At 34.8% G+C, this 26,457-nt stretch overlaps 2 protein-coding genes across 2 annotated transcripts in view; one reads left to right on the top strand and one right to left on the bottom strand.

The window, feature by feature from the left end:
• Positions 1–18,554, bottom strand: part of LOC125670803 (GDP-mannose 4,6 dehydratase-like) — a 39,660-nt gene extending 21,106 nt beyond the window's left edge. The window contains exons 1-3 of the mRNA XM_056140510.1: positions 18,441–18,554; positions 8,720–8,764; positions 7,109–7,196 (exon numbers count right to left, since the gene is read on the bottom strand). Of these exons, the coding sequence (XP_055996485.1) occupies positions 7,109–7,196; positions 8,720–8,764; positions 18,441–18,494 (187 nt within the window). The 5' untranslated portion in view covers positions 18,495–18,554. The remainder of the gene's footprint in view (positions 1–7,108; positions 7,197–8,719; positions 8,765–18,440) is intronic.
• Positions 18,555–18,677: 123 nt separating this feature from the next.
• On the top strand, positions 18,678–25,759 carry LOC125670816 (uncharacterized). The gene is made up of 5 exons (XM_048906208.2): positions 18,678–18,987; positions 20,809–21,006; positions 23,362–23,526; positions 24,608–24,777; positions 24,889–25,759. The coding sequence occupies exons 1-5, from the start codon at positions 18,801–18,803 to the stop codon at positions 25,258–25,260; spliced, it is 1,092 nt and encodes a 363-aa protein (XP_048762165.2). The 5' UTR covers positions 18,678–18,800; the 3' UTR covers positions 25,261–25,759.
• Positions 25,760–26,457: the final 698 nt, after the last annotated feature.

The raw sequence follows: 26,457 nt of genomic DNA, 5'->3' as shown, positions 1-26,457 counted from the left end.
GAAGTATGCCATGATCATATTTTCCTGTTTCTTGTGATTTGTCTTACGTTAAGAATAAAATATGCTGGTATATAATACATATAATATGCATACCATATAATGATAGTTTATGTATTATATATATGTATGAGAGAGAGAGAGGGGGGGGGAGAGAAAGAGAGAGAGAGAGAGAGAATTTAGGGACAAATAATTCAGTAGTTTCCATGTAGACTAGTAAATGCAGTAAGTTCTAAAACTTGAATCTGCTCTAAAACATTCAATCATAGTCAGTCATCCTGAATATATAGGTCAAACTCTACATCTAAATCAATATAGGTCAAACTTATTATTTAAATCAAACAGGTCAACATTATAGGTCAAACTCATTAAAATCAAACACTGAGGTCAACAATATAGGTCAAACTCTACATCTATTTATCAAACACAGATGTCAACAATATAGGTCAAACTCTACATTTAAATCAAACACAGTGATCAACATCTTCGATGTAAATTTGGTCCAGGTTGCAGGGCCACATGCAGTTATTCGGGAATGTGACAAAGTCCAAAATCTTTAACCAAGTATAAATATTTTAACCTGGTCATTCATCAAGATCATATATTGGTCACATTCAGCATCCAAAAGAAGCATTGTGGGTAATGTCTCTATGTAAATCTGGTCCAGGCTGGGCCTATACAGGGAACTATTTTCTACCTCTTTGTGATATACACAGTGTCTACACCATATTGTCAACTACATCTTGTGAACGATGAAAACAGGGATGATATATCATCAACATCACGATGTTGGTGATGTGAACAATGAAAACAGGGATAAGAAGACAGGTGGGTTGATTCAATGAAAGCATAATGTCTACAATATCAATAAAACGTTGTTAACTAGATAATCGTCAGTAGCGGAGGAATTTAGTCTCGCTAGAACAGACCTAACTCATATTGCATACAATCCCCAGAGAGTGCTGGTATTATCTGAATATTCACTCTCCCAATGTTTCTGTTTTTGATATCTTTAAAATTGTAATGATAGTCATTTCCTCCTAAATGTGCTGCAGTTATAAACAATGTCAATGAATTTTAATAAATATAATCCATTTTAACAATTGGGAATTCCTACCAAAATGAAAGTAGAATGTAAATTTTAAAAATAGATTACATTTTTGAAAATAACTTTTAAAAGAGTATGAACTGCAACACTCTCACCAGCGTACCAGTCATGAAGCGCACTAGCAGTATGCTGGCGTGAGGCGTCATAGTTTATGCCTTTATGTATTCTCAAAATTATAATTTATTTCATTGTATCACAATGTATTTGTATTCTCTACCGACACCCGCACACCACAACAGAGTTAATGGATTATAAAAGCATGTACGTGCATTGGAAAAATGTTTGGAAAATGTACCCTTAAATGTGTCTGCAGAAAAAAACATGAGAAAATTTGGGGTGTTTTTTTTTGCATCTAAATGTTCACTAGCTGAACAGGGTGTCTGATAATATCACACTCAAGCCACTGTGCATGGGGGGGAAAAAAAGAAACAAAATTTCCCATCATCTAATGCACCTGTAAACAAATGTAGATTCAAAGACTTCCCATTTTGAAAGGTAATGATTGGTTTTGAGAGAGCTTTACTATGCACACTGTATATCACACCTTATTTGCAAAAACATTTTTACACATAATTTCACGAGACGAGTCATTAACAAACATTTATTTCTCACGAATAAACTCTTAAACATAGAAGACTCCAGCAATAAATAATGACTCATATAAGTTTTGTCTTATGAATAAATATATCATTGTATTCACATGAAAATATGGTCTCACAAAATAAAAGTGATGTACAGTATGCAAGTTATAAGTAATTGCATTATCATCCATAACATGATAGTTCTATGTGTTTACTTAATTGTACAGCAAGATTCTGAGATTATATAACACTTTTAATAATAGATCCCTCAAATACTTACAGTTGCCTTGTAGAAAATGAAGCAAAAAAGATATTTTCAAATTCAAAATTTATGAAATATATACATTGTCTCCTTGAGTACAATCTAATTAAAACTAGATGTTAGATCCATTCACATACTCACACACATTATGTATCCAAGTGGATCAAACATCCAATTTTAATTAAATTGCCATGAGTACAATATGCAACATCTATATGTACAGTGTTGTACACCTATATGTACAGTGTTGTACACCTATAAGTACATTGTTGTACACCTATATGTACAGTGTTGTACACCTATATGTACAGTGTTGTACACCTATATACACAGTGTTGTACACCTATATGTACAGTGTTGTATACCTATATGTACAGTGTTGTATACCTATATGTACAGTGTTGTACACCTATATGTACAGTGTTGTACACCTATATGTACAGTGTTGTACACCTATATACACAGTGTTGTATGCCTATATGTACAGTGTTGTATACCTATATGTAGTGTTGTACACCTATATGTACAGTGTTGTACACCTATATGTACAGTGTTATATACCTATATGTACAGTGTTGTATACCTATATGTACAGTGTTGTACACCTATATGTACAGTGTTGTACACCTATATGTACATTGTTATACCTATATGTAGTGTTGTATACCTATATGTACAGTGTTGTATACCTATATGTACATTGTTATACCTATATGTAGTGTTGTACACCTATATGTACCATGTTGTATACCTATATGAACAGTGTTGTACACCTATATGTACAGTGTTGTACACCTATATGTACAGTGTTGTACACCTATATGTACAGTGTTGTACACCTATATGTACAGTGTTGTACACCTATATGTACAGTGTTGTATACCTATATGTACATTGTTATACCTATATGTAGTGTTGTACACCTATATGTACCATGTTGTATACCTATATGAACAGTGTTGTACACCTATATGTACAGTGTTGTACACCTATATGTACAGTGTTGTACACCTATATGTACAGTGTTGTATACCTATATGTACAGTGTTGTACACCTATATGTACAGTGTTGTACACCTATATGTACAGTGTTGTATACCTATATGTACAGTGTTGTACACCTATATGTACAGTGTTGTACACCTATATGTACAGTGTTGTATACCTATATGTAGTGTTGTATACCTATATGTACAGTGTTGTACACCTATATGTACAGTGTTGTATACCTATATGTACAGTGTTGTACACTTATATGTACAGTGTTGTATACCTATATGTACAGTGTTGTACACCTATATGTACAATGTTGTATACCTATATGTAGTGTTGTATACCTAGATGTAGTGTTGTACACCTATATGTACAGTGTTATATACCTATATGTACAGTGTTATATACCTATATGTACAGTGTTGTACACCTATATGTACAGTGTTGTACACCTATATGTACAGTGTTGTACACCTATATGTACAGTGTTGTACACCTATATGTACAGTGTTGTACACCCATATGTACAGTGTTGTATACCTATATGTACATTGTTATACCTATATGTAGTGTTGTATACCTATATGTACAGTGTTGTACACCTATATGTACAGTGTTGTATACCTATATGTACAGTGTTGTATACCTATATGTACAGTGTTGTACACCTATATGTACAGTGTTGTACACCTATATGTACAGTGTTGTATGCCTATATGTACAGTGTTGTATACCTATATGTAGTGTTGTACACCTATATGTACAGTGTTGTACACCTATATGTACAGTATTGTACACCTATATGTAGTGTTGTACACCTATATGTACAGTGTTGTATACCTATATGTAAAGTGTTATATACCTATATGTACAGTGTTATATGCCTATATGTACAGTGTTGTATACCTATATGTACAGTGTTGTACACCTATATGTAGTGTTGTACACGTATATGTACAGTGTTGTACACCTATATGTACAGTGTTGTATACCTATATGTACAGTGTTGTATGCCTATATGTACAGTGTTATATACCTATATGTACAGTGTTGTACACCTATATACACAGTGTTGTATACCTATATGTACAGTGTTGTACACCTATATGTACAGTGTTATACACCTATATGTACAGTGTTGTATACCTATTTGTACAGTGTTATATACCTATATGTACAGTATTGTATGCCTATATGTACAGTGTTCTATACCTATATGTACAGTGTTCTATACCTATATGTACAGTGTTGTATACCTATATGTACAGTGTTATATACCTATATGTACAGTGTTGTACACCTATATGTACAGTATTGTATGCCTATATGTACAGTGTTCTATACCTATATGTACAGTGTTCTATACCTATATGTACAGTGTTCTATACCTATTTGTACAGTGTTGTATACCTATTTGTACAGTGTTATATACCTATATGTACAGTGTTATATACCTATATGTACAGTGTTGTACATCTATATGTACAGTGTTGTATACCTATATGTACAGTGTTGTATACCTATATGTACAGTGTTATATACCTATATGTACAGTGTTGTATACCTATTTGTACAGTATATGTACAGTGTTATATACCTATATGTACAGTGTTGTATACCTATATGTACAGTGTTGTACACCTATATGTACAGTGTTGTATACCTATATGTAGTGTTGTACACCTATATGTAGTGTTGTACACCTATATGTAGTGTTGTATACCTATATGTACAGTATTGTACACCTATATGTACAGTGTTGTACACCTATATGTACAGTGTTGTATACCTATATGTACAGTGTTATATACCTATATGTACAGTGTTGTATACCTATTTATACAGTGTTATATACCTATATGTACAGTATTGTATGCCTATATGTACAGTGTTTTATACCTATATGTACAGTGTTCTATACCTATATGTACAGTGTTGTATACCTATATGTACAGTGTTGTATACCTATATGTACAGTGTTATATACCTATATGTACAGTGTTGTACACCTATATGTACAGTATTGTATGCCTATATGTACAGTGTTATATACCTATATGTACAGTGTTCTATACCTATATGTACAGTGTTCTATACCTATATGTACAGTGTTGTATACCTATTTGTACAGTGTTATATACCTATATGTACAGTGTTATATACCTATATGTACAGTGTTGTACATCTATATGTACAGTGTTGTATACCTATATGTACAGTGTTGTATACCTATATGTACAGTGTTGTATACCTATATCTACAGTGTTGTACACCTATATGTACAGTGTTGTACACCTATATGTACAGTGTTGTATACCTATATGTACAGTGTTGTATACCTATATCTACAGTGTTGTACACCTATATGTACAGTGTTGTACACCTATATGTACAGTGTTGTATACCTATATGTACAGTGTTGTATACCTATATGTACAGTGTTGTATACCTATATATACAGTGTTGTACACCTATATGTACAGTGTTGTACACCTATATGTACAGTGTTGTATACCTATATGTACAGTGTTGTATACCTATATCTACAGTGTTATATACCTATATGTACAGTGTTGTATACCTATTTGTACAGTGTTATATACCTATATGTACAGTGTTATATACCTATATGTACAGTGTTGTATACCTATATGTACAGTGTTGTACACCTATATGTACAGTGTTGTATGCCTATATGTACAGTGTTGTATACCTATATGTAGCATTGTACACCTATATGTACAGTGTTGTATGCCTATATGTACAGTGTTGTATACCTATATGTACATTGTTATACCTATATGTAGTGTTGTATACCTATATGTACAGTGTTGTACACCTATATGTACAGTGTTGTATACCTATATGTACAGTGTTGTACACCTATATGTACAGTGTTGTATACCTATATGTACAGTGTTGTACACCTATATGTACAGTGTTGTATACCTATATGTACAGTGTTGTATACCTATATGTAGTGTTGTACGCCTATATGTACAGTGTTGTACACCTATATGTACAGTGTTGTATGCCTATATGTACAGTGTTGTACACCTATATGTACAGTGTTGTACACCTATATGTACAGTGTTGTACACCTATATGTACAGTGTTGTACACCTATATGTACAGTGTTTTACGCCTATATGTACAGTGTTGTATACCTATATGTACAGTGTTGTATGCCTATATGTACAGTGTTGTACACCTATTTGTACAGTGTTATATACCTATATGTACAGTGTTGTACACCTATATGTACAGTGTTGTATACCTATATGTAGTGTTGTATACCTATATGTAGTGTTGTACACCTATATGTACAGTGTTGTACACCTATATGTACAGTGTTGTACACCTTACATTTTTGCAGCTCAGATGATGAGTGGGTGACAATCTGACTGAATCACTAAGGAAGGTATATATATTATATATCCTTGCTGTAGATTTTAAATTTTATAAAGGTCTGATATTTCTTTCTATTGAAGAATAGTAAGTCAAAACTATGTTGAAAAATTTGCTATGATACCAAATCATGGCTGACCACAACTACATGGTTGAACATGACCAAAATTTATATTGCATTTCCAAATCATAGAATATCACAAACATTCTTTTAAAATTTCAGAGGCAAACCATTCTGGAAATAAAATAATATTTTATTCATGCACAGCCATAAAAAAATAAAGCTCAAGAAATTAAAATTACTCGTCATTCTATTTCTATGTTATACTGTGAAAAATTGATTTTATTAACATCAGAGATTGAAATGCTGTCAATAACATTCTATTTACCAGAACATGATTTACATTCATTGAACAACCTAGAAACTCAAAGCGGAATTGTTGTATAGAGAACAGATTCAATCTAGTCTGGAAAGCAGAATTCCGCTTTAAAGCAGAGGAAAATCATGTCTGGGACGAGTCAATTTTAAATAGTGTAAAAGATGGTTCACTCCCAAACAACACTTATCGGAATCAAGTTTCTCACCGACACCCCCCCCCCCCCCCCCCCCCCCCCCCCCAAGGAAATAAGTAGTTAACATAATTCGTGACTTACAACAGACAGAGTCACAGATTACAGGCAAGTGGAAGTGACATCACATAAATACTATGTCAAAGTAAATCAGTCAAAACAGGGCTAGAGAAGCCAATGAATACATACATCCTTCCGTGTGGGACTTGGGATCAGCATACAGGTGCTCTATCCTAGAGGTGTTGAAGGAACTGGACCGTCTTATAATACCATGGACCTAAAATACATAATGTAAATAATCATTATAGTGGTATAAAATCAACTCTTTTTAGTTTGCAGTAACGTAAAGCTGCAATTGCGACACATTTGGATACACATTCAACATTTGGATGTTTGTAAACAACATTACTCGTCATTCTATTTCTGTTATACTGTGAAAAATTGATTTTATTAACATCAGAGATTGAAATGCTGTCAATAACATTCTATTTACCAGAACATGATTTACATTCATTGAACAACCTAGAAACTCAAAGCGGAATTGTTGTATAGAGAACAGATTCAATCTAGTCTGGAAAGCAGAATTCCGCTTTAAAGCAGATTAAAATCATGTCTGGGACGAGTCAATTTTAAATAGTGTGAAAGATATCTCTGGATGTTTATATGCATATTGCAATTACCTGGATGTTTGTTTTGTCACTGCTCATGCAGTTCAGAGCATAGGCAATTATATCGCTTGGGTTTGAATTGACTAGAGTAAAGGTATAGAACTTTAAATATAGGTTCCCAAGATCGCCAAACAATGAACCAAATGGTATAGAATTCTACACTGTATTCTAACATACATATATTACTACCAAAGTTCATTCCGAAATTCTGTATACTTCTCAAGGTATCAGAAATGAATTTGGAAAAATGCCTTTCTTTTTTGGTCGAATTTTAGCTGGGCCCTGGCACTATACGACTAAACAGAATGTTTGAGCATTGCAACAAGCTATTACATAGAATGTGCAGCATTAGATATCATTTCTAAGTTGAATTTCTTACCCCAATTCACAAACTCAAGTCCATAATAGCTCCAAGTGACTGAAAATTTTAAAACCATCTGCACTTTCCCAGCCATTGTGACCAGTGCAACTAATTACCCCAAAAAAAGATTAAAGGGCCTATAATGATTAGAGACTCAAATACTAATTTTTATAAATATTGATTCATTATAGTACATAAATTATAATAACAAGTCCTTATAAAGATTCAAATGTCTTATCATGTCCATTTTTATCCAAACCACATTAACACAGGTGTTTGACGATCTATAATAATGATGTTAATTTGGGTAGTTAGCTGCACCGGTCAAAATGGCTGTGATAAGTGAAAGTGCAGACAGTTTTACAATTTTAGTTGATCGGGACTATTTGCGACTTTCATTTATAAACTGAGGTAAGAAATTCATCTTAAAACAGTCATAGGATGATGTCTATATTGTGCAATCGTGCAGTACAGCCCAGACACACTCTGTTCTCTCTTGCAAGTCACCGGGCCCAGCTAAATCTCGATCTCGTGAAACCCACAGATTTTTAAATTATTTTCTGCATATCTTTGAAAGTATACGGAATTTCGGGATGAAATTTGGCAGTTTTGTGAAAAAGTTATATACAAATAGATAAGAGGAAAAAGTGTTACGAAAAACTTTGTTATCAATTATTTTTTTACGGTAAAGTAAGGTATCCTGTGAAAAGAGTTCTATACCTTTACTTTCAGAGTGCCTGTGGTTCAGAACAATAATTTGTATCAACCAACCTGATATCCTTTTGTCAATAACAACTCCGCCAGATAGGAACCATCCTACAAAGAGAAAACAGCTCTATGTTCAGGTGTACACATTAACATACACATTTACATACACATTAACATGTACACATTAACATACACATTAAATTAACATGTACACATTTACATACACATTATCATGTACACATTAACATACTAATTAACATACAAATTAACATACACATTAACATATACATCAACATACACATTTACATACACATTTACATGTACACATTAACATGTACACATTAACATGTACACATTAACATACACATTAACATACACATCAACATACACATTAACATACACATCAACATGTACACATTTACATACACACCAACATATACATTATCATGTACACATTAACATACACATATACATACACATTAACATACACATCAACATACACATCAACATACACATTAACATACACATCAACATGTACACATTAACGTACACATCAACATGTACACATTAACGTACACATCAACATACACATCAACATGTACACATTAACGTACACATCAACATACACATTTACATACACATCAACATACACATTAACATACACATCAACATACACATTAACATACACATTAACATACACATCAACATGTACACATTAACATACACATTAACATACACATCAACATGTACACATTTACATACACATCAACATGTACACATTTACATACACACCAACATATACATTAACATGCACACATTAACATACACATCAACATGTACACATTAACGTACACATCAACATACACATCAACATGTACACATTAACGTACACATTTACATACACATTAACATACACATCAACATACACATCAACATGTACACATTTACATACACATCAACATGTACACATTTACATACACACCAACATATACATTAACATGTACACATTAACTAGCTGCAGAACTGTAGCTCTCTGAAAAAATATTTTGACATAACAGAGAGCTACCCCTTATAAAAACCTTCGATTTACGGCGCACAAAATGCTGCGCACGGTTGAGGCCTTATATCGTTGTATTATTGAGTTGCTGTCTCATAAATTTAATATAAAAAATTCTTAACATATTTTCCTACTATACTTGTGTTTAAACATACCTTCAAATATTCATTAAAACCTCATACGACCTGAAAAATTCCAGCTTTAAATGATTTCATTTGTTGACGTTGCCATGTTAGGTAGCCGGGTCAATTCGTACCCTGTTGTTGTTGGTATATATTCATAAAATTCGTTATATGTTATGTATTCGCTCTTCATTTATCATCAATACGAATAATTTATAGAAATTAAAAAATAAAGTTTTTCTAAAGGTAAAATAAGCTCTTGATTCATGAAAATGCTACTAAAGTCCTTAACACTCGTGTGGCAGGGATAGAGACCAAACCAGACTAATGAAAGCCGCATTGCCCTGAGTTTAGCTATTAGAATAATTATTATTTAAAGGCACTGGGATGATACATTATTTGAAATATTTAGCTAAAATATTTGTGGGGATATGAATTCACATCTAGATGTTTTTGTGCAAGTATGGAAATTAACCAGGATTCGAATTGACCCGGCTACCTAACATGGCTACGTCAATAAACGAAATCATTTGATGCTGGGGGTTTTCAGGTCATATGGGGCTTTAATGAATATTTGAAGGTATGTTTAGACACAGGTATAGTAGGAAAATATGTTAAATTTTTTTTTATATTAAATATATGAAACAGCAACTCAAGAATACAACGATATAAGGTCTCAACCGTGCGCAACTTTTTGTGCGCCGTAAATCGAAGGTTTTTATAAGGGGTGGCTCTGTAGCTCTCTGTTATGTCAAAATATTTTTTCAGTGAGCTACAGTTCTGCAGCTACATATTAACATACACATCAACATACACATTATCATACACATCAACATACACATTATCATACACATCAACTACACATTTACATACACATTTACATGTACACATTAACATACACACTAACATACACATTAACATACACACTAACATACACATCAACTACACATTTACATACACATTAACATACACATCAACATACACATTAACATGTACACATTAACATGTACACATTAACATGTACACATTTACATTGCAGTCCCCTGTCACCAAAATTATTTTAAATTTCTGCTAAAACATTGCTATTGTTGGGGGTAAGAAAAAGACTCCAAACCTTAAAATTTAATACAAGATATGATATCTTTATAAGGAGTACTGAGTACTAATGTACCATAATTGGTAGCACTTAATTTGAGGATGTTCAATCTAGGATGTTCACAAGGAGGATACTACAAATTAACATTCTCAGTGCAATTACAGTAACCCCCAGCAACTTCAGACATTTAGTTTCATACATATATTCAGGTCAACTCTGGGTTTTTGTCTCTCTCATTTTTTTTTCTGTTTTAGATCAATTCCCCTACATCCCTAGATCAAGAACCACTCGGTTTCCTGTGATCAGGAACTGCTCAGCTCCCCTAGTAGTCTAGTCAATCTAGCTCAAAAATGAGCAAAACCTCAAACTAATTGCAACAGAAATGAAATTTTGATTATTCATGCAAGAAAACACATGCAAACAACATATTAAAAATCGGCTTTTGTATTTCCATGGGAAAATTGGAATTTTGGGGTAAAAGGACGTGTTTTTTCATGAAAATCGCTAAAAACTGGAAATTGAAGAAAATGTCCATTTTATGTAACATACAGTGAAAATAAGTTTCATATCTCATATCTCAACCTGGAAATGTTCGATTAATTTTTTTACAGCAGAATATATTCTTTCCTTGACGGTAATTTTTGGATAAAATTTTGCTTTTCTGAATATAATTGTTAAGGATTGAAATTTTAAGAAAAAAACCCACATTTTGTCATGCTTTGAGTCTACCAATAAAAAATTGAAGTTAGGATTTATTTTAAAAACTGCTCAACAAGTAAGATGTGTAGATTATTGGCAATATATATGAAAAATACCATTTTAGGTAGGAAAACCTACCTTTTTCTAAAACAAAAATAGTGAAAAACTGGAAATGATAGGAAATGACTGTTTAAATATAGAAGATATGGCATTGATCTTATAAATTTAAGAATAAAACGTCCAAATGCACAACTTATCTTTTCTGCACCAAAATTTATTTTCCCTTGCCGAATTTTGGGCTGAAATTTTCATTTTCCAACAAAAATCGTTAAAAACTGGATTTTGGAAGAAAATACTTTTTCCTGTCCATTTTGGAAGAAAATACTTTTCCCTGTCTATTAGGCATATATGAGTTACCACATGAAGATTTATACATTAAAATAAACTGTTAACACAAAACAAGTGCCCCTTCAAAAATGGTCTGTAAAAGATGACCTACATTTTTGCAGATACTCCCCTTACATCGGAAGTTGGAGGCACGCTTACCATTCCGGTCCTATGTTTCACATAAATACATGTAGTATTTTAAAACAAACAATGTATAGTAAAGCTTACGTTACCAAATTCTTTATTAAGCTGAGTTTTAACAGTTTGTACTGCATCTATGACGAAACAAGGTTCAGTTTCTTCGATTTTATAAAGAAATCTTTAATACGTGCACCTCGTCAAGTTCTAGAGTTTGGGAAAGGGGGGGGGGGGGTGTTATAGCCGTATTTGATGTTTAGTTCTATCCAAATTATTGTGCAATTAATACCGAGAATTTCAGGAGTAATCTGTTTTAAAAACAATGGACACATAGAATTAAAAGCAAAATGAATCAGGCACGCAGCATCGTAAAAAAAAAAGGGGGGGGGGTGTGAAGATAATTTCACAATATTGCCTGAAAATTGACAAGTAAATTTTAATCCAAAGTTATAAAAATCCTTGATGGTGTGTGTGGTGTTGGTGGTGGTGTGGTGGTGGGTGGGTGGGGGGGGGGGGGGGGGGGGTGGGGGGGGGGGGGGGGGGGGGGGGGGGGGGGGGGGGGTGGGGGGGCTAAGGTTGTTCTCTCAGTTCAATTTTACACTTCACTGTGTACAGTTCACGACAATGCTATTTAAAAAAAAAAAAAGGAGGGAGGGCAACCAATCTGTCTAAAAATCGACCTCTGTACGTAAAAATTTATCAACTTTGCATGTAATGATAAAAGGTGCAGAACCATTATTGCTACGTGCCTGATAATTATATAAGTGATCATTTGAGTAATTGCAGTACAGTGCAGTCCATGTTTTTACAAGTACAACGGCTAGTGTCACAATTTGCCTTGCATTTACAGCGAAAGACGTTCAAAAGTTTATCTGGCGCGACTTGTAATTTAGTTTTAACGGATACAAGAATTGCTGAAAGCAGTGATAAGCCCCAATTAGAAGGATCCATATTAATCATTTCTTTAGTCCACTCTATGACTTAAAAAATTCTTGCAGTGCTCCTTTTCTGCAGCTGTAATTAGTAGTTAGTGGCAATGACTGAACTTATAAAAATGATATTGTGTTCGACAATTCTTCACATAGCAAATCTCCTATAAGTGTCTCTATGGTATTCCATCGTACAAAGTCGATATGACATCGACACCAGAATATATCTTTTTCTCTATGAAATCCTCATATAGGAAGGTGAAGATAATGAACAGTGATCCATCTCGTAACTCCTATAAGCAATACAAAATAGAGAGGTGGGCAAACACGGACCCCTGGATATACCAGAAGTGGGATCAGATGCCCATGGGCTATAAGGAGTAAGCACCCCCTGTTGACCGGTTACACCCTTTGTGAGCTCTATATCTTAATAAGGCAAACGGAGTTACCCTTATTCAATATCATTGTGTCAAAAACGGCCTAACAATCTATATGAAACAAGTCAGGCAGATTTGACCCAATGATAGGTTGTATTGGCAAAGTAGATTGTTATAACGACCATATAATTCGTGAAATGCTGACTTTAAACGAAACAGTTGAAACCCCTTCACCATCAACTTGTTTGTCAGTAGCCTGCCTCCATTGAAAAACTAATCATATACAGAATTTTTTCGCGATTTGTCTACATTTTAACTATATAGGACCTGTTCCGATACCGAACATTCTTGACGTTGTGTCGCATCCTGTGAATGCATGTAGAAAGGGAAAGGATTGACAAACTTCATTTCCTAAAAAGACGTCTGGTTTTAACGATATTCTTCACTTATATTAGGGGCAAGATCAAAAATTCAATGTTTCACAAAAAACTAAGTTCACATAGTTTTCACCAAGAACCCCCCCCCCCCCCCCTTTAAAACTTAATATGACAAATGTTGAAACTAATCGAATAACAAGAAAAGAAACGTACGATTATAAATAACACTCTGTATACCTCTGTATACCTTTTCTACTGTTTATTCACAAATGAAAGTGTACACTAAATCTATTAAATGTTCATTAATATGTTTTAAATATTATGTGGTATTCAACAGTCGCTTGTCTTTTTCCTTTTTCCACTAAAGTGCAATCGATGTCGGATGACAGAAACTTGCGGGAGTTTTTATTCCCCTCCCCCTAACTAATTGAATTTAAATTTTCATCCGACATTGATTTCGTCCCTTAGGGCAGTTATGTTTATTTCAGAGTTCGTTGCTATTTCTGTGCTTTATATATAGACATTTCAAACACAATGTGCATTTTGTATGATCCTCTAAAATTTACGATAAATAATTGTATCCCATTTCCATTCTCAATGATCGTGTGCCAGCGTGGCGAGAATTCCATCGTCATCGAAAACAAGTTTTGTCTTGAATAGATGGCCGGACGGTCTAGCGCGCTGTTCGCATGCTGCTAGGAGATATGGTTCTGCAGGTCGTGAGCCCAAGACTAATTAGAAAGAGTAACTACTCGATTTTACATCAAAGCATGATACTATGCGCAAGTGTTTACTTACATTGATTTTTATTATTTATATTATCAATGTTTTATTATCATTATTATTGCCCATGAATGACTCCCCAAACCTGAATTTGAAAAAGAAAAGCAAAAATAATTTACTTACTTAATTTTATAAAAGTTTTTAATACAAAACGCTTGCTCAAATGATGAAGATACAAAATAACTGAAACTTTTAACCCGAATGGCTTTCCATACTTTCTTTTTTAACAACCGTAATTCCCCCTTGTAAATTGACACTAATTTTTTAAGATTTCATTTATAATTGATTATTCATAACTTCTAAAGTAAATATTGTGTTTTATAATTTAAATTAATTCAGTAGAGGGTCAAACAAAATATTTTGAAGCTTTATTCGCGAAAGTTCCCCGGGAATGGAAGTCGGCAAAGAATATGAGATGCTGAGCAATATTGTATGTATATAGAAGGTCTTAAAATCACCTTTTTAATACAACTGTTAAGCTGTTTAATCGCGTTTTTTATTACATGCACTTTAGATCGTCGTGTATAACTTTATTCCGATGACTGTCACAGTTAAGTTACTCCCCTTTACGTGTACGGCGTGCCGTAAACACCACAAAATATCGATGGTTTACTAAAACATTTAAGTCTAAATTTTAAATATTTCCCATTGTCCGATTTTTTGTATGTTGTTAATCACGCTTTTGTTTATTAAATTCCGTCGAGTTTGTTTCTGTTGCAATTACTTTGAGGTGATTTGCTAGATTGACTAGACTATAGATAATAACCACATTGAAGTTCCCCATGATCAAGAACCACACAATTTCTGTATAGCATGAACCACACAATTTCCCTATAGCATGAACCACACAATTTCCCCTACAGAATGAGCACACTTCTTTAGCAAGTATATAAAAATCCCTCAGTCTGTAATTTTAATTGAAAGTTATGATCAAAAAGTGTAACCAATCCAACATTTATTGCAAAATTATAAGCAGCAGTAATGTGCCACAGTGTAACATCCGTTCTGTGCACATTTTCTTATCAGCTGCACAAGGAAGTAAGAGGTAAGAGGTAAAAAAAAAAAAAATCACCAATCAAAAGTGAGGAAATCTCTCTTGATGTGGAAAAAGATATTCTATTGCAAATATTTTGTAATCTGTATTTTGATTGGTTTGAGGCAGTTAAAAGCAATCGGATCATGCGCTCGTCCTTTTCCGTAACCTGTAAGAAGACTCGGACATACATCGGCGCAAGGATTGCATCAAATCAATGCATTTCTTCGCCAGAAGCGCACCTGTGAATGAGGTTAAAAGGCCAGAACCGAATCCCTGCATAATGTGTTATTTAGATTTTCACCACAGATTCAGTTTTGGTATCATTATGTCTTATTCACTTTAATACATAAACATATAAGTGAAAATCAATAGTGGTAGAATACCTTAGATATATGTATTATAATTCCAATGTTATTTATTACAATTGTTTTGATTGGACGAAAATAAAGCTGAACAAAAGTTTACACATCAATAAATCCGAAAACGCGATGTATTCATACACACCTGAAAACAAATAACATAGTGCAGGGAAACTATTCAAATTTTTGGAATTGTTAGTAAAGTAAATGAATTGGAATTATAAGAATCAAACGTTCTTTTTGAAGAATTTATCGATGTGTAAACTCCGGACATTTTACTCACAAACTTAACATAAAAGTGATTCACACTTTTATTCAGTTTGTGAGCAAAATGTCCGGAGTTTACACATCGATAAATTCTTCAAAAAGAACGTTTAATCCTATAATATCTTAGATCCATTTGAAAGCTCGCGTTTCACATTGTAACATACGACTGTGATGTCATAGTTACATTTGTGTACACATGGCAACAGACTCTGATGGCATTGATCCACATACGAGGTTCATTTGCGGTTACGGAAATAGCCGAGTAGTTACGATTGAGTTAAAAGAGCACTAATGAGATTATGAGACACAAATGACAAGATTTTATACTGTGACATCACAGTAGAATAACAAAAATTAAACATCAACGTAAACATTTTGTGGTGCATTCAATGTAAAATCCAATGAAACAAGATATTTATAAGCATCAAGCGAAACTGTACAAGGTGATTATATTCTTATTTTGATTTGCAGCCATTAATGCTGATTTAACTGACACAAAGATTCATCTTACTGGCTCCGTTAACCTGTTGTCAGTAAAACTAGTGTTTGAAATTAACCATAGACCGAGTCTATGTCAAATGACACCAGTCTATGCCGATTGTAATTGGGATAGACCAAATTTTCTATGCTAATTTTCTAGGTTTAAAGCAAGAGTTATTCAAAAAAGTCAATGTCTGCTATAAACGTTATGAGGGGAGGAGGACATTGTTATGGAAATGGAGATAAAATATGCTTTCTAAGTACATTAGAAGTAAATAACAATGTTTTAAAGAACAAGGTACGATTGTATACATAAAAAGGCCCAAACATTTTCTCTATAAAATGTGTCTGGAATTAACCTTATTCAGCATTTTAAAAAAGTAAAATATATGCCAGGTATACTATGTCAACGAAATCAGAATGATAATCCTAATTGGATAGCATTATGACATCATGAATAAGACATTTCCCACCTTTTTTTCAAAATAAGTCTGAAAACTGTCAAATGTCATACAGATTATTGCCCAAGAAAAGATGTGCGCATTTGTCGAGCAAAATGAAAATGATATATATTGTGTATTATTTTAAGATGAAAAACATACTTGAATATGAATTTGCTCAACACATGCCCTGTATGCTTTTTGAAAGGAAAACCACCTAAATTTGTGGATATTTTCATTGAAAATGGCATTTTTGCAAATTCTATGTCAACTTCTAGCTCTCGTCATGTGACACAAATCATTTTGCTGATCAAACTGAGCGGATTTTGGGTTTGCTAAACTATTCCTTATTTGAATACCGGGTTTGAGCTCCAAGTGAAATCATTAATATTTTGGGTCAAATTACTTTAGAAACTTCTTTGTGGGTTTTTTTTCAATGTTGTGGTCTATGCCAGTTCGATGAGGTCTATGTCATAATGTTTTGGCATAGACTCGTGGTCTATACCAAGTTTAAAACCAATTTCGAACACTGTACTACTAGATCAAACTTAACATAGCCACATAATGACCACAAATAAAACGGAGTAAAGCAAGCAAATCTCTCCTAATGATGTAAATCAACGGTGAGAAAATCTTTCTTAATGTATAAAACAACAGTTATTTCATTTGATTATTACATTGAATGTTTTCTTATATCTGCAGTAAGCATGCAATGTTTCTTCTTAAAAAGCCCCACCCTACTTTAAATTTTTTTCAAGTGCCCCCCTTAAAAGAAGTCATGGATTTTAAAAAGAAAATCCTCTTCACCCAGGATCACTTTTTACCAAGTTTAAATTAAATTGGTCATGTGAATCTACTTAATTGAGAAGTATGTCGAATAGTTTCAATATTAGGCCTAATGACGCATAGGTATAGGCCTTCATCATTTAACATCATACTCGCAAATCCGTTTGAAACATTCATGAATATCTAAATCCGAAAAATAGAATAATGGTCTTAAAATTGTCAATAAGAACTGCAGGTGTTGTCTCCGGACGTATACATTACGATCTTACTAAAATTTAAGACACGTCGTCTGATAGACTACGTGTGTGATCTTGTGTAACGTGTAAAAACAAAAGGGAGGAGGTGTTCTCTTACAAATCACAGACGAAAGATTAACTACAGTCAGTCTGATAAATTAAGAAATTTCAAAATCCTACAACAAAGTAATACACAGTTTCTGCGCTAGCTTTACCTGTCCCGTGATGCCGGTAATAAGAGCTATCTTCTGACTCGATTTAGCCGCCATCTTTGTTGTGTGTCAACGTGGTTAAAACGGAATCCTGTAACCACGTGATGTAAACGGAATATTAGTGATCTATAAATAATTTACACAGGAAAATCCCCTTTTAACTGTACCGAGGCTTTTATAATCGATATTGTCATTGGATACATTAAGCGTCCCAGAGAAGGCTATCCAATCAAAACCTTCAAGTCAAACCTTGTAGGTTTCAAAGCATGTGTTGACATTTTTCGTCGTTTACATGCGGGGAAAGTGCTGAAAATGCACCTGATAACAATATGAAATCGCGGTGTAAAATCAAACAACAGCAAAATGACGGAAAGAGTCCAGGCGATGCCGGTAAAGAGTTTTCTGGAGAACATGGGACTAGTTCAGTACTTGGACATGTTTTTGATAAAGGGGTACGACAATGAAACGGACGTTACCTCTCTAGACGAGAAAGACCTCGATGCAATGTTAATCTCGGATCCTGATCATAGGCACCAAATATTACAGGCCGGTAAGCATCCTTAAGATCCTTCTAAGTCAATATCGTTTGGATTCTGGATAGGGCCTATGCAATATGAAATTAATGCATGTATTTTCACTTATATTTATAAGTGGATCCACTATTTTAAAGACTGAACATTCCGATAGCAAAATTTGTCAGATTCAGTTCGTTTACAGATTGAAGAATAGGTCCTATTTAAGAAACTTTTGAAAATCGCATTAATCCTAATATTATAGGCTAATAGAAGAGAATGGAATATAGCAAAGTGAGATATTTTTACATAAAGCAGAAAATGCCACATGTCAGAATAAACATGCATATATAGAGCCCCCCCCCCCCCCTCCCCCAATCTACATATATCATTATGGAGAGAGGCTGGACTACGTGTATATTTGCTATAAATACCATTGTCTGGGTTGCTAATTAGTATGGTTGGTTGGCTTTATGTTGTTTAGTCCCACTTGGGAATTTTTCACTCATATGGAGACGTCACCATTGCCGGTGAAAGGCTGCAAAATCTAGGCCTATGGTCGGCGTTTACGGTCTTTTCAAGAGCAGGGGGATTTTTATCATGGCACACCTGCTGCGACACGGGGTCTCCGTTTTTCACGATCTCGCCCAAAGGACTGCCTCATTTAGTCAGCTTTTACGACAAGCAAGGAGGTAGTCAGAGGACCAGTTCTAACCCAGGTGGGAATGTGAAAGCAATGCGTGTATAGACAATTTGAAATTGCCCCATGGTTCCATTGTTCTATATTCCCGTCAGTGCACGATCTATTATACAACTAGACATTTATTCCTCACATCCATAATTATACTGTAGTTTTATTAATTTAACCGGTTTTTTCTTGTAATTTGTCTGTTGAATTGTCATGTTCAGAAATTTAATCGGTGACTTTGAAAAATGCAGCATCTCTGGTACTACATTTATACATATGAATACAATAGCTGTGTTTTACCATATAGCATTGTCATATGTACCCCCACCGCTGGTGTGTCCAGGGGTCCGTGCTTGCCCTACTCTTGGTTTTGTATTCTTTATAAGAGTTATGAGATTGGTCACAGTAGGTTATCCTCAATTCTTCGTCATTGTATCTATGAGCGCAACTATTTATTACCCAGGTGTCAACTTTTGTTAATCAGAATTTGGATGTTTTCATTCGGAATACATATCTAAGAGAAAAAAAACCCATGTCGAATTATTCATTTTCTTGCTCATTACAGGGTGTATCATAATGCCATGGTACCTGGCGCGCACCTGTCATCGCATGTTTGACATTAATTTTGCATCTCTCCGCAGGGAAAAAGCGATAATCGAAGTGAAATGAAAATTGTATATCGATTTCGAAATCTGTGGCAATGGTGGGAAACGGATAAATGGAAGCATTTATTATAACTGTCAATTATAGGATAAATTGCAGCGTTACATGGCAGCCTATCGACCTGTAACAGCAATTTGATTTCAGAATACGAAAACCACTCGTGTATATATGTAATATTTGAGTAACCGTGAAAGTTGCTATGTATAAACAGAATATTAATTTGTTTAGAGCATAATATACTAACGAAGGTCGGGTATCGTGTAGAGAGAGATACGAAATGTTTAGTCTACAGTACTCAAAACCTACAGTATGTCACATAATGTTCTGGTGAATTGCTAAAAGTCATACGATTTATTTTGTGAGTTTTAATTGAAATGAATAATTGCGGGAAATTTTATATTATTTTTACAGTACCACACACACACACACACACATATATATATATATATATATATATATATATATATATATACACACGTGACGTGATTCTCTGTTTTCTAATTATTAGCGGCCCAGTACCGGTCCCCGGGAAGTTTTCGAGTCTTGGCCTGGTTACAGAGGAATGGTCTAGAACATTATTACGTTAGCTTCGTGCAGAGCGAAATCACGTCAATGAACGACGTAAGAAATATGAATGTAAATGAGGACATGTTTGATGAACTTGAAATAACTCTGCCTGGACACAAAAAGAGGCTGAAAAGAGCAGGTATACATTATATAAATAACGGTAGATTACGTATACACGGAGAGAGAGAGAGAGAGAGAGAGAGAGAGAGAGAGTATATCACAGTCAAATATAACTGCCGTCCTATATAGATCTTCAATAGTTCTTGGGGTTATTTTTCATATGGCAATCGCTGCTAGCATTGGCCTTAGCTCAGGGATAAGACTAAGTATTTTTTCTATCAACATTTTCTTTCAATTCCATAAAACCAATTAATTAATTGACAAACATACCAAATAATCTATAACTGAGCATTGATGATATTCTACCCTATGATATCGTCGGTCACCAGTGCTACCTGGCGATGGAGCCGGATCGATTTCACTCGTCCCCAGTTATAGTCCTAGATTTTCTATTGTTTGGAATTCAATCGTCCAATACCAGACCCAAAAGACAGGTGACTGACGGTTAGGAGACGACCAAAGAATTTCAGCGTAAATTATTCAAAAGGATAGAATTTTTCTTCATTTTTACATGATCTTCATTGTTTTTCATGGAGATAATAGAAAATCAGCATAACGCTATGTCTTAATTATAGGCGAATGCACTGACTTTGACAACATTAATTACTCTGATCTACGGCCATGTATTTGTATGATCTACCCAGAGATCAGCTATCTTCTCATTTGTTATTTTTAACGGTCGCTAACATCCTTTTTACCACCTCCGCTACCTCAGTTTGCGATTGTTAGATCAACACTAACGGTCGCAAATAACAATTTATGGTAAGATAGCTATTTTTCCATTGTAATGCAATGTCGCACAAATAACAATTTATGGTAAGATAGCTATTCCCATTGTAATGCAATGTCGCACAAATAACAATTTATGGTAAGATAGCTACTCCCATTGTAATGCAATGTCGCACTTTTGTTTGATGTTTACCCCTTATTTTGTTGAGTTTTCTTCCTTATTTTCTTATTCTTCTTTTTAACTTATATGAAATGTTAGCTTGAAGTTATATTTTTGCGTCATTATCATGACACCACAAGCTAATGCTCTTGTCCCAAACTCCCCGTCGAGGCCTCATCTACGTAGAGTTTGGTGTGTGAGCAAACGAACTCTGGCGACAGTTTGTCTCTTGCCCAATCGGAACTCCTCGAATTGTCCGATTCAATCGGATTGTCTCTTGCCCAGTGCATTTGCCAATCAAAATGCAGATTACTAAACGGTTTCAGAAGTATTTAAGGTAGCTCCACCCTCATGCAACTTGTTCAAAGTAGAAATTCCACTAATAAATGTTATTTATTTGATAATTAACCAAGAAAAATGTACATGTGTATGTTTAATACCACCTTAATATTTAAACATGTCAACATAAAAAACTTGCACATTTTTAAACAGCATTATAAAAATACATAACAAGAGGCCCATGGACCACAACACTCACCTGAGCAGCAGTTCCTAGCAATAAACAAGCTTGAGCAAAACTCATTATACAAACAGCTTGGTTCAGGAAAAAAACTTAATACTTTTCAAAGGTATAAATGACTGAAAATTTATTAATTATCAAACTTTACTACAAATTCATCAATTACTATATGCCCTTGTAGATGAATATAGCTTTTCATATTAACAAATTTCATTTTAAGCTGCTTAATGTGCAAATTAGTTTGGTTCCCTATACATTTGCATGTAAAACTTTGATCCCCTATTGTGGCCCCTTTCTAACCCCAGGGGTTATGATTTTGATTAACTTGAATTTTCACTTAAAATTTGTCAGGAAGCTTTCATGTAAATTTCAGCTCTTATGGCCTGGTGGTTTTTGAAAAGAATGACCCCACCCTATGTTACATTTTTGTAATTATCTCCCCTTTGAAGGAGGAATGGCCCTTCATTTGAATACACTTGAATCCCCTTCACCCAAGGATGCTTTGTGCCAAGTTTGGTTGAAATTAGCCCAGTGGTTCTGGAGAAGATGAAAATGTGAAAAGTTTACGCTGACAAATTTTGATCAGAGAAGCTCACTCAAACCTTCGGCTCAGGTGAGATAAAAACTGGTTAAAATGACAAAAGTTTTATGAGGTTGGAGCTACCTTAATGTGTTTGTTTGATGTTATTTATTCTAATGATAAGATTAAAATAACCTTTCACCAAGCATGCTATATAGGTTTTGGGTGCAGTTCGGTTTGCCTTTTTTAAAATGTGGTATGGGAAGGATTTACGAGAGATCTGAAGCAATTCCATGGATATTTTGGTTGGGAAGGGTCTTAATAGTATAATCCTTTGTCGAGTAAAAAAAAAGCCCATATGGGTGTAATCCACACGATGGAAATCAAATTTTATGTAGTGCAATATATTAAACCGGTGATGTTAACTAGACGTGTCTTTCTCCAGTGGCCCAGTTAAAGAAGGAGCAGGACGGACACAGTCCAACTGAGGACATATTGGCATGTGGTCGATGGAAAAAGCCAGCAACACTCAGTGATGCCAAGTTCGATTTCCTCGTCGTGGATGCATGTATCTATTCCACCAAAGAATCCGACAAATTTCACCGTATAGGTAAGACTTTTGGCTGCCATGTTTTCACTCATGTTTATTTGGTTTGGGTGTGATATCATGACTGACGCCTATATCGACTTGGGTGTGATATCATGACTGATGCCTATATCGACTTGGCTGTGATATCATGACTGACGCCTATATCGACTTGGCTGTGATATCATGACTGACGCCTATATCGACTTGGCTGTGATATCATGACTGACGCCTATATCGGCTTGGCTGTGATATCATGACTGACGCCTATATCGACTTGGCTGTGATATCATGACTGACGCCTATATCGGCTTGGCTGCGATATCATGACTGACGCCTATATCGGCTTGGGTGTGATATTATGACTGACGCCTATATCGGCTTGGCTGTGATATTTTTACTGATGCCTATATCGGCTTGGGTGTGATACTTTTACTGATGCCTATATCGGCTTGCCTGTGATATTATAACTGATGCCTATATCACATATATATATGTATTATATAGAGAGAATTTGAACTAAAGATCTCTCTGATTGGAATTAAAGATATTTCTAATTCAGTAAAAATCTCCTTAACATTCAGAGAGCTACAATTACATGTATTTTGGCTGTTCATGGGCAATAATTTTAAAATTTGGATTAATTTAAACCACCACACCAAGCAAGCCAGAAATACCCCTGGAGCTACAATTTATATCATGAAACACTGGTACAGCTAGCAAGCTCACTAAAGGCAGTTTCTTGTCATAGCAAAAATCTTCTAACTTTATCATCTCCAAAAAAAAAGGGGGGGGGGGCATGCAGTGTGCTCACCTTGGACGAAAGAGGTGAATTTCAACAAAGCTTATTGTAGCTACGATCTGCAGCTATAAAGCTTGTTGCACTTAAAACATACCTCCACATATTCAATTGACTATGTATGAAAAATATATTAATATTGGTCATAGTTAATATGTTGGCTTATTAACCCATTACCATCCTTTATTTCATCCAACATATTAACTATGACCAATATTGATAACATCCAAATTAAGGCATGTATTTTTATGGTGAACATTACTGTACTTCCATGGTGTGAAACTTGACACAATATGTGTTCTTCAGAGTTTATGGTAGACACAGGCAGTGACGTGACCACAATTAGACAAGAAGTCCTCGATGAACTAGATCTAGAAATTCTGGGGCGGATACACAGTAAAGGCGTTCACGGATCCAAAACCACCAACCTATACAAGGCAAAAATACTCATAGGGAACCAGGAGATGGAGATAGAGGTGGGCATTCAGTGTAGAATGGTAGTGTATGTTATCACATGTCTATAGCTGCTCAAGAAACGTGAAAATGTTGAAAACACCTGTAATAAAGTACTCCGTTTATTTTTTCAGGTGATGGGAGAGAGTTACGATTCTTTAGGGAGTCGAGTTGTTCGACATTTTCGCCATTACATTGATGGCAAGCATCATGTGTGGCTTCGCGGGAATTTCTGTGATGAGGACAGTAAACTTTGTCAAACGGCCAAATATCAGGCCCTGAATGATAGCCAGTCTGTCAGTTGTGAAATTTTAAACAGTGCAATAGCTGCCAAACCAAGCAGTCCCAATATCCAAAACAATAATGCATCAGACGACCCAGTTCTGTGTAATTCTACCTCAAACAAAAGGAAACGGACATCAGAGGAATCGGCGGAGGACGGCATTCCTTCCAAAATGTCTTCCGCAACATACCTTCACATATCACCGGATGAATTAGACCTATAAAGCAATAGTTCTTGTAACTCACAGAAACCAATAGTTGAATACAAACTGCTGTCTTCTTTCTGTTTGGTATCTCCCGATATGAAATACTTCACACTTTCCGTCCATGTTCTTCCATTGCAGTAGTATGAATGGAATGTAATAAGTTTAGTAGGCTATAAAATGTTCTGAGTATGTACAACCCCACAATCCGTATACTCCAAACCACACTCATTATTCCACTCTAATTTAGGTATACCTTATGAGTACGAGTATCGCTTTGGAGCATAGATTATGGGTACGGCCGGAGTACATACTAAGAACATTTTATAACCTCCGGGCTAGTTTCTTTGTCATTTTAGATGTATATATATCTACATATATATATAGACGTGTTAATTATACTCAAATAATATAATCATTTATTCTTTGAACTGTTATGATCATCCTCATATTTATAAGTGATTGTTGTGTATTTGTACAAATATTTAACCTATGTATTAAATTTGATATGTATCTTCAAGGCCTTTATTTTCCAAATCTTAGTTAACATTAGCAAATCAGGGGACATAACCCTGATCTTCTCACTGTTCCAGTTTCTTTCCATTGCTTCATGATTTTAGTACTGCTGCATTACTGTAAATCACATTTTATTAACATGAACAATGTTATTTTGCGAGACAAGCCATTTGCGAAAATTTATTTCTTACAAATAAACATATAAGACTTGGGTAATAAAGAACAATTTATATAAATACATAATTTTAATAAGGTTTAGCGAAATGACAGTAATTTACAGTATTTAGTTCAGAAAAAAGGTGTGCCTCTCTGGATTGATTGTATCTTGCTTAACGTGTCACTCGAGAATTTTTCACTCATATGCAGACGTCACCAAGACCGGTGAAGGGCTTCAAATTTAGGCCTGTGCTCGGCGCTTACGGCCATTGAGCAGTGAGGGTTCTTTAGCGTGCCACACCTACTGTGACACGGGTCATCCATTTTTAAGGTCATCTCCGAGGACCCGTGACATTCACATCTGATGCCGAGCGTTTGGCGATGGAACTGTCACTACCTGTTTTAACGACTTAGGTGTGTCGCGGCCGGAATTCGAACCCCGGGCCTTCCGCATGCGGGGCGAACGCTCTAACCTCTTGGCCACCGCGGCGGTGTGCCTCTCTGGAGGTAAGTGATTAGAATTAAAAGTTTATCTTGGATCCTGGT

The sequence above is a fragment of the Ostrea edulis genome, chromosome 1 (assembly GCF_947568905.1).
Source record: "Ostrea edulis chromosome 1, xbOstEdul1.1, whole genome shotgun sequence".
Taxonomy (NCBI): Eukaryota; Metazoa; Mollusca; class Bivalvia; order Ostreida; family Ostreidae; genus Ostrea; species Ostrea edulis.
This window is presented reverse-complemented; position numbering and strand designations above follow the sequence as displayed.

Excerpts from the sequence above, each read along its gene's own strand:
- LOC125670816 (XM_048906208.2), top strand. The coding sequence starts at position 18,801 with ATGACGGAAAGAGTCCAGGCGATGCCGGTAAAGAGTTTTCTGGAGAAC. Across the intron at positions 18,988-20,808 it reads GCACCAAATATTACAGGCCG|CGGCCCAGTACCGGTCCCCG; the intron begins GTAAGCATCCTT and ends TCTAATTATTAG. Across the intron at positions 23,527-24,607 it reads CGACAAATTTCACCGTATAG|AGTTTATGGTAGACACAGGC; the intron begins GTAAGACTTTTG and ends TGTGTTCTTCAG.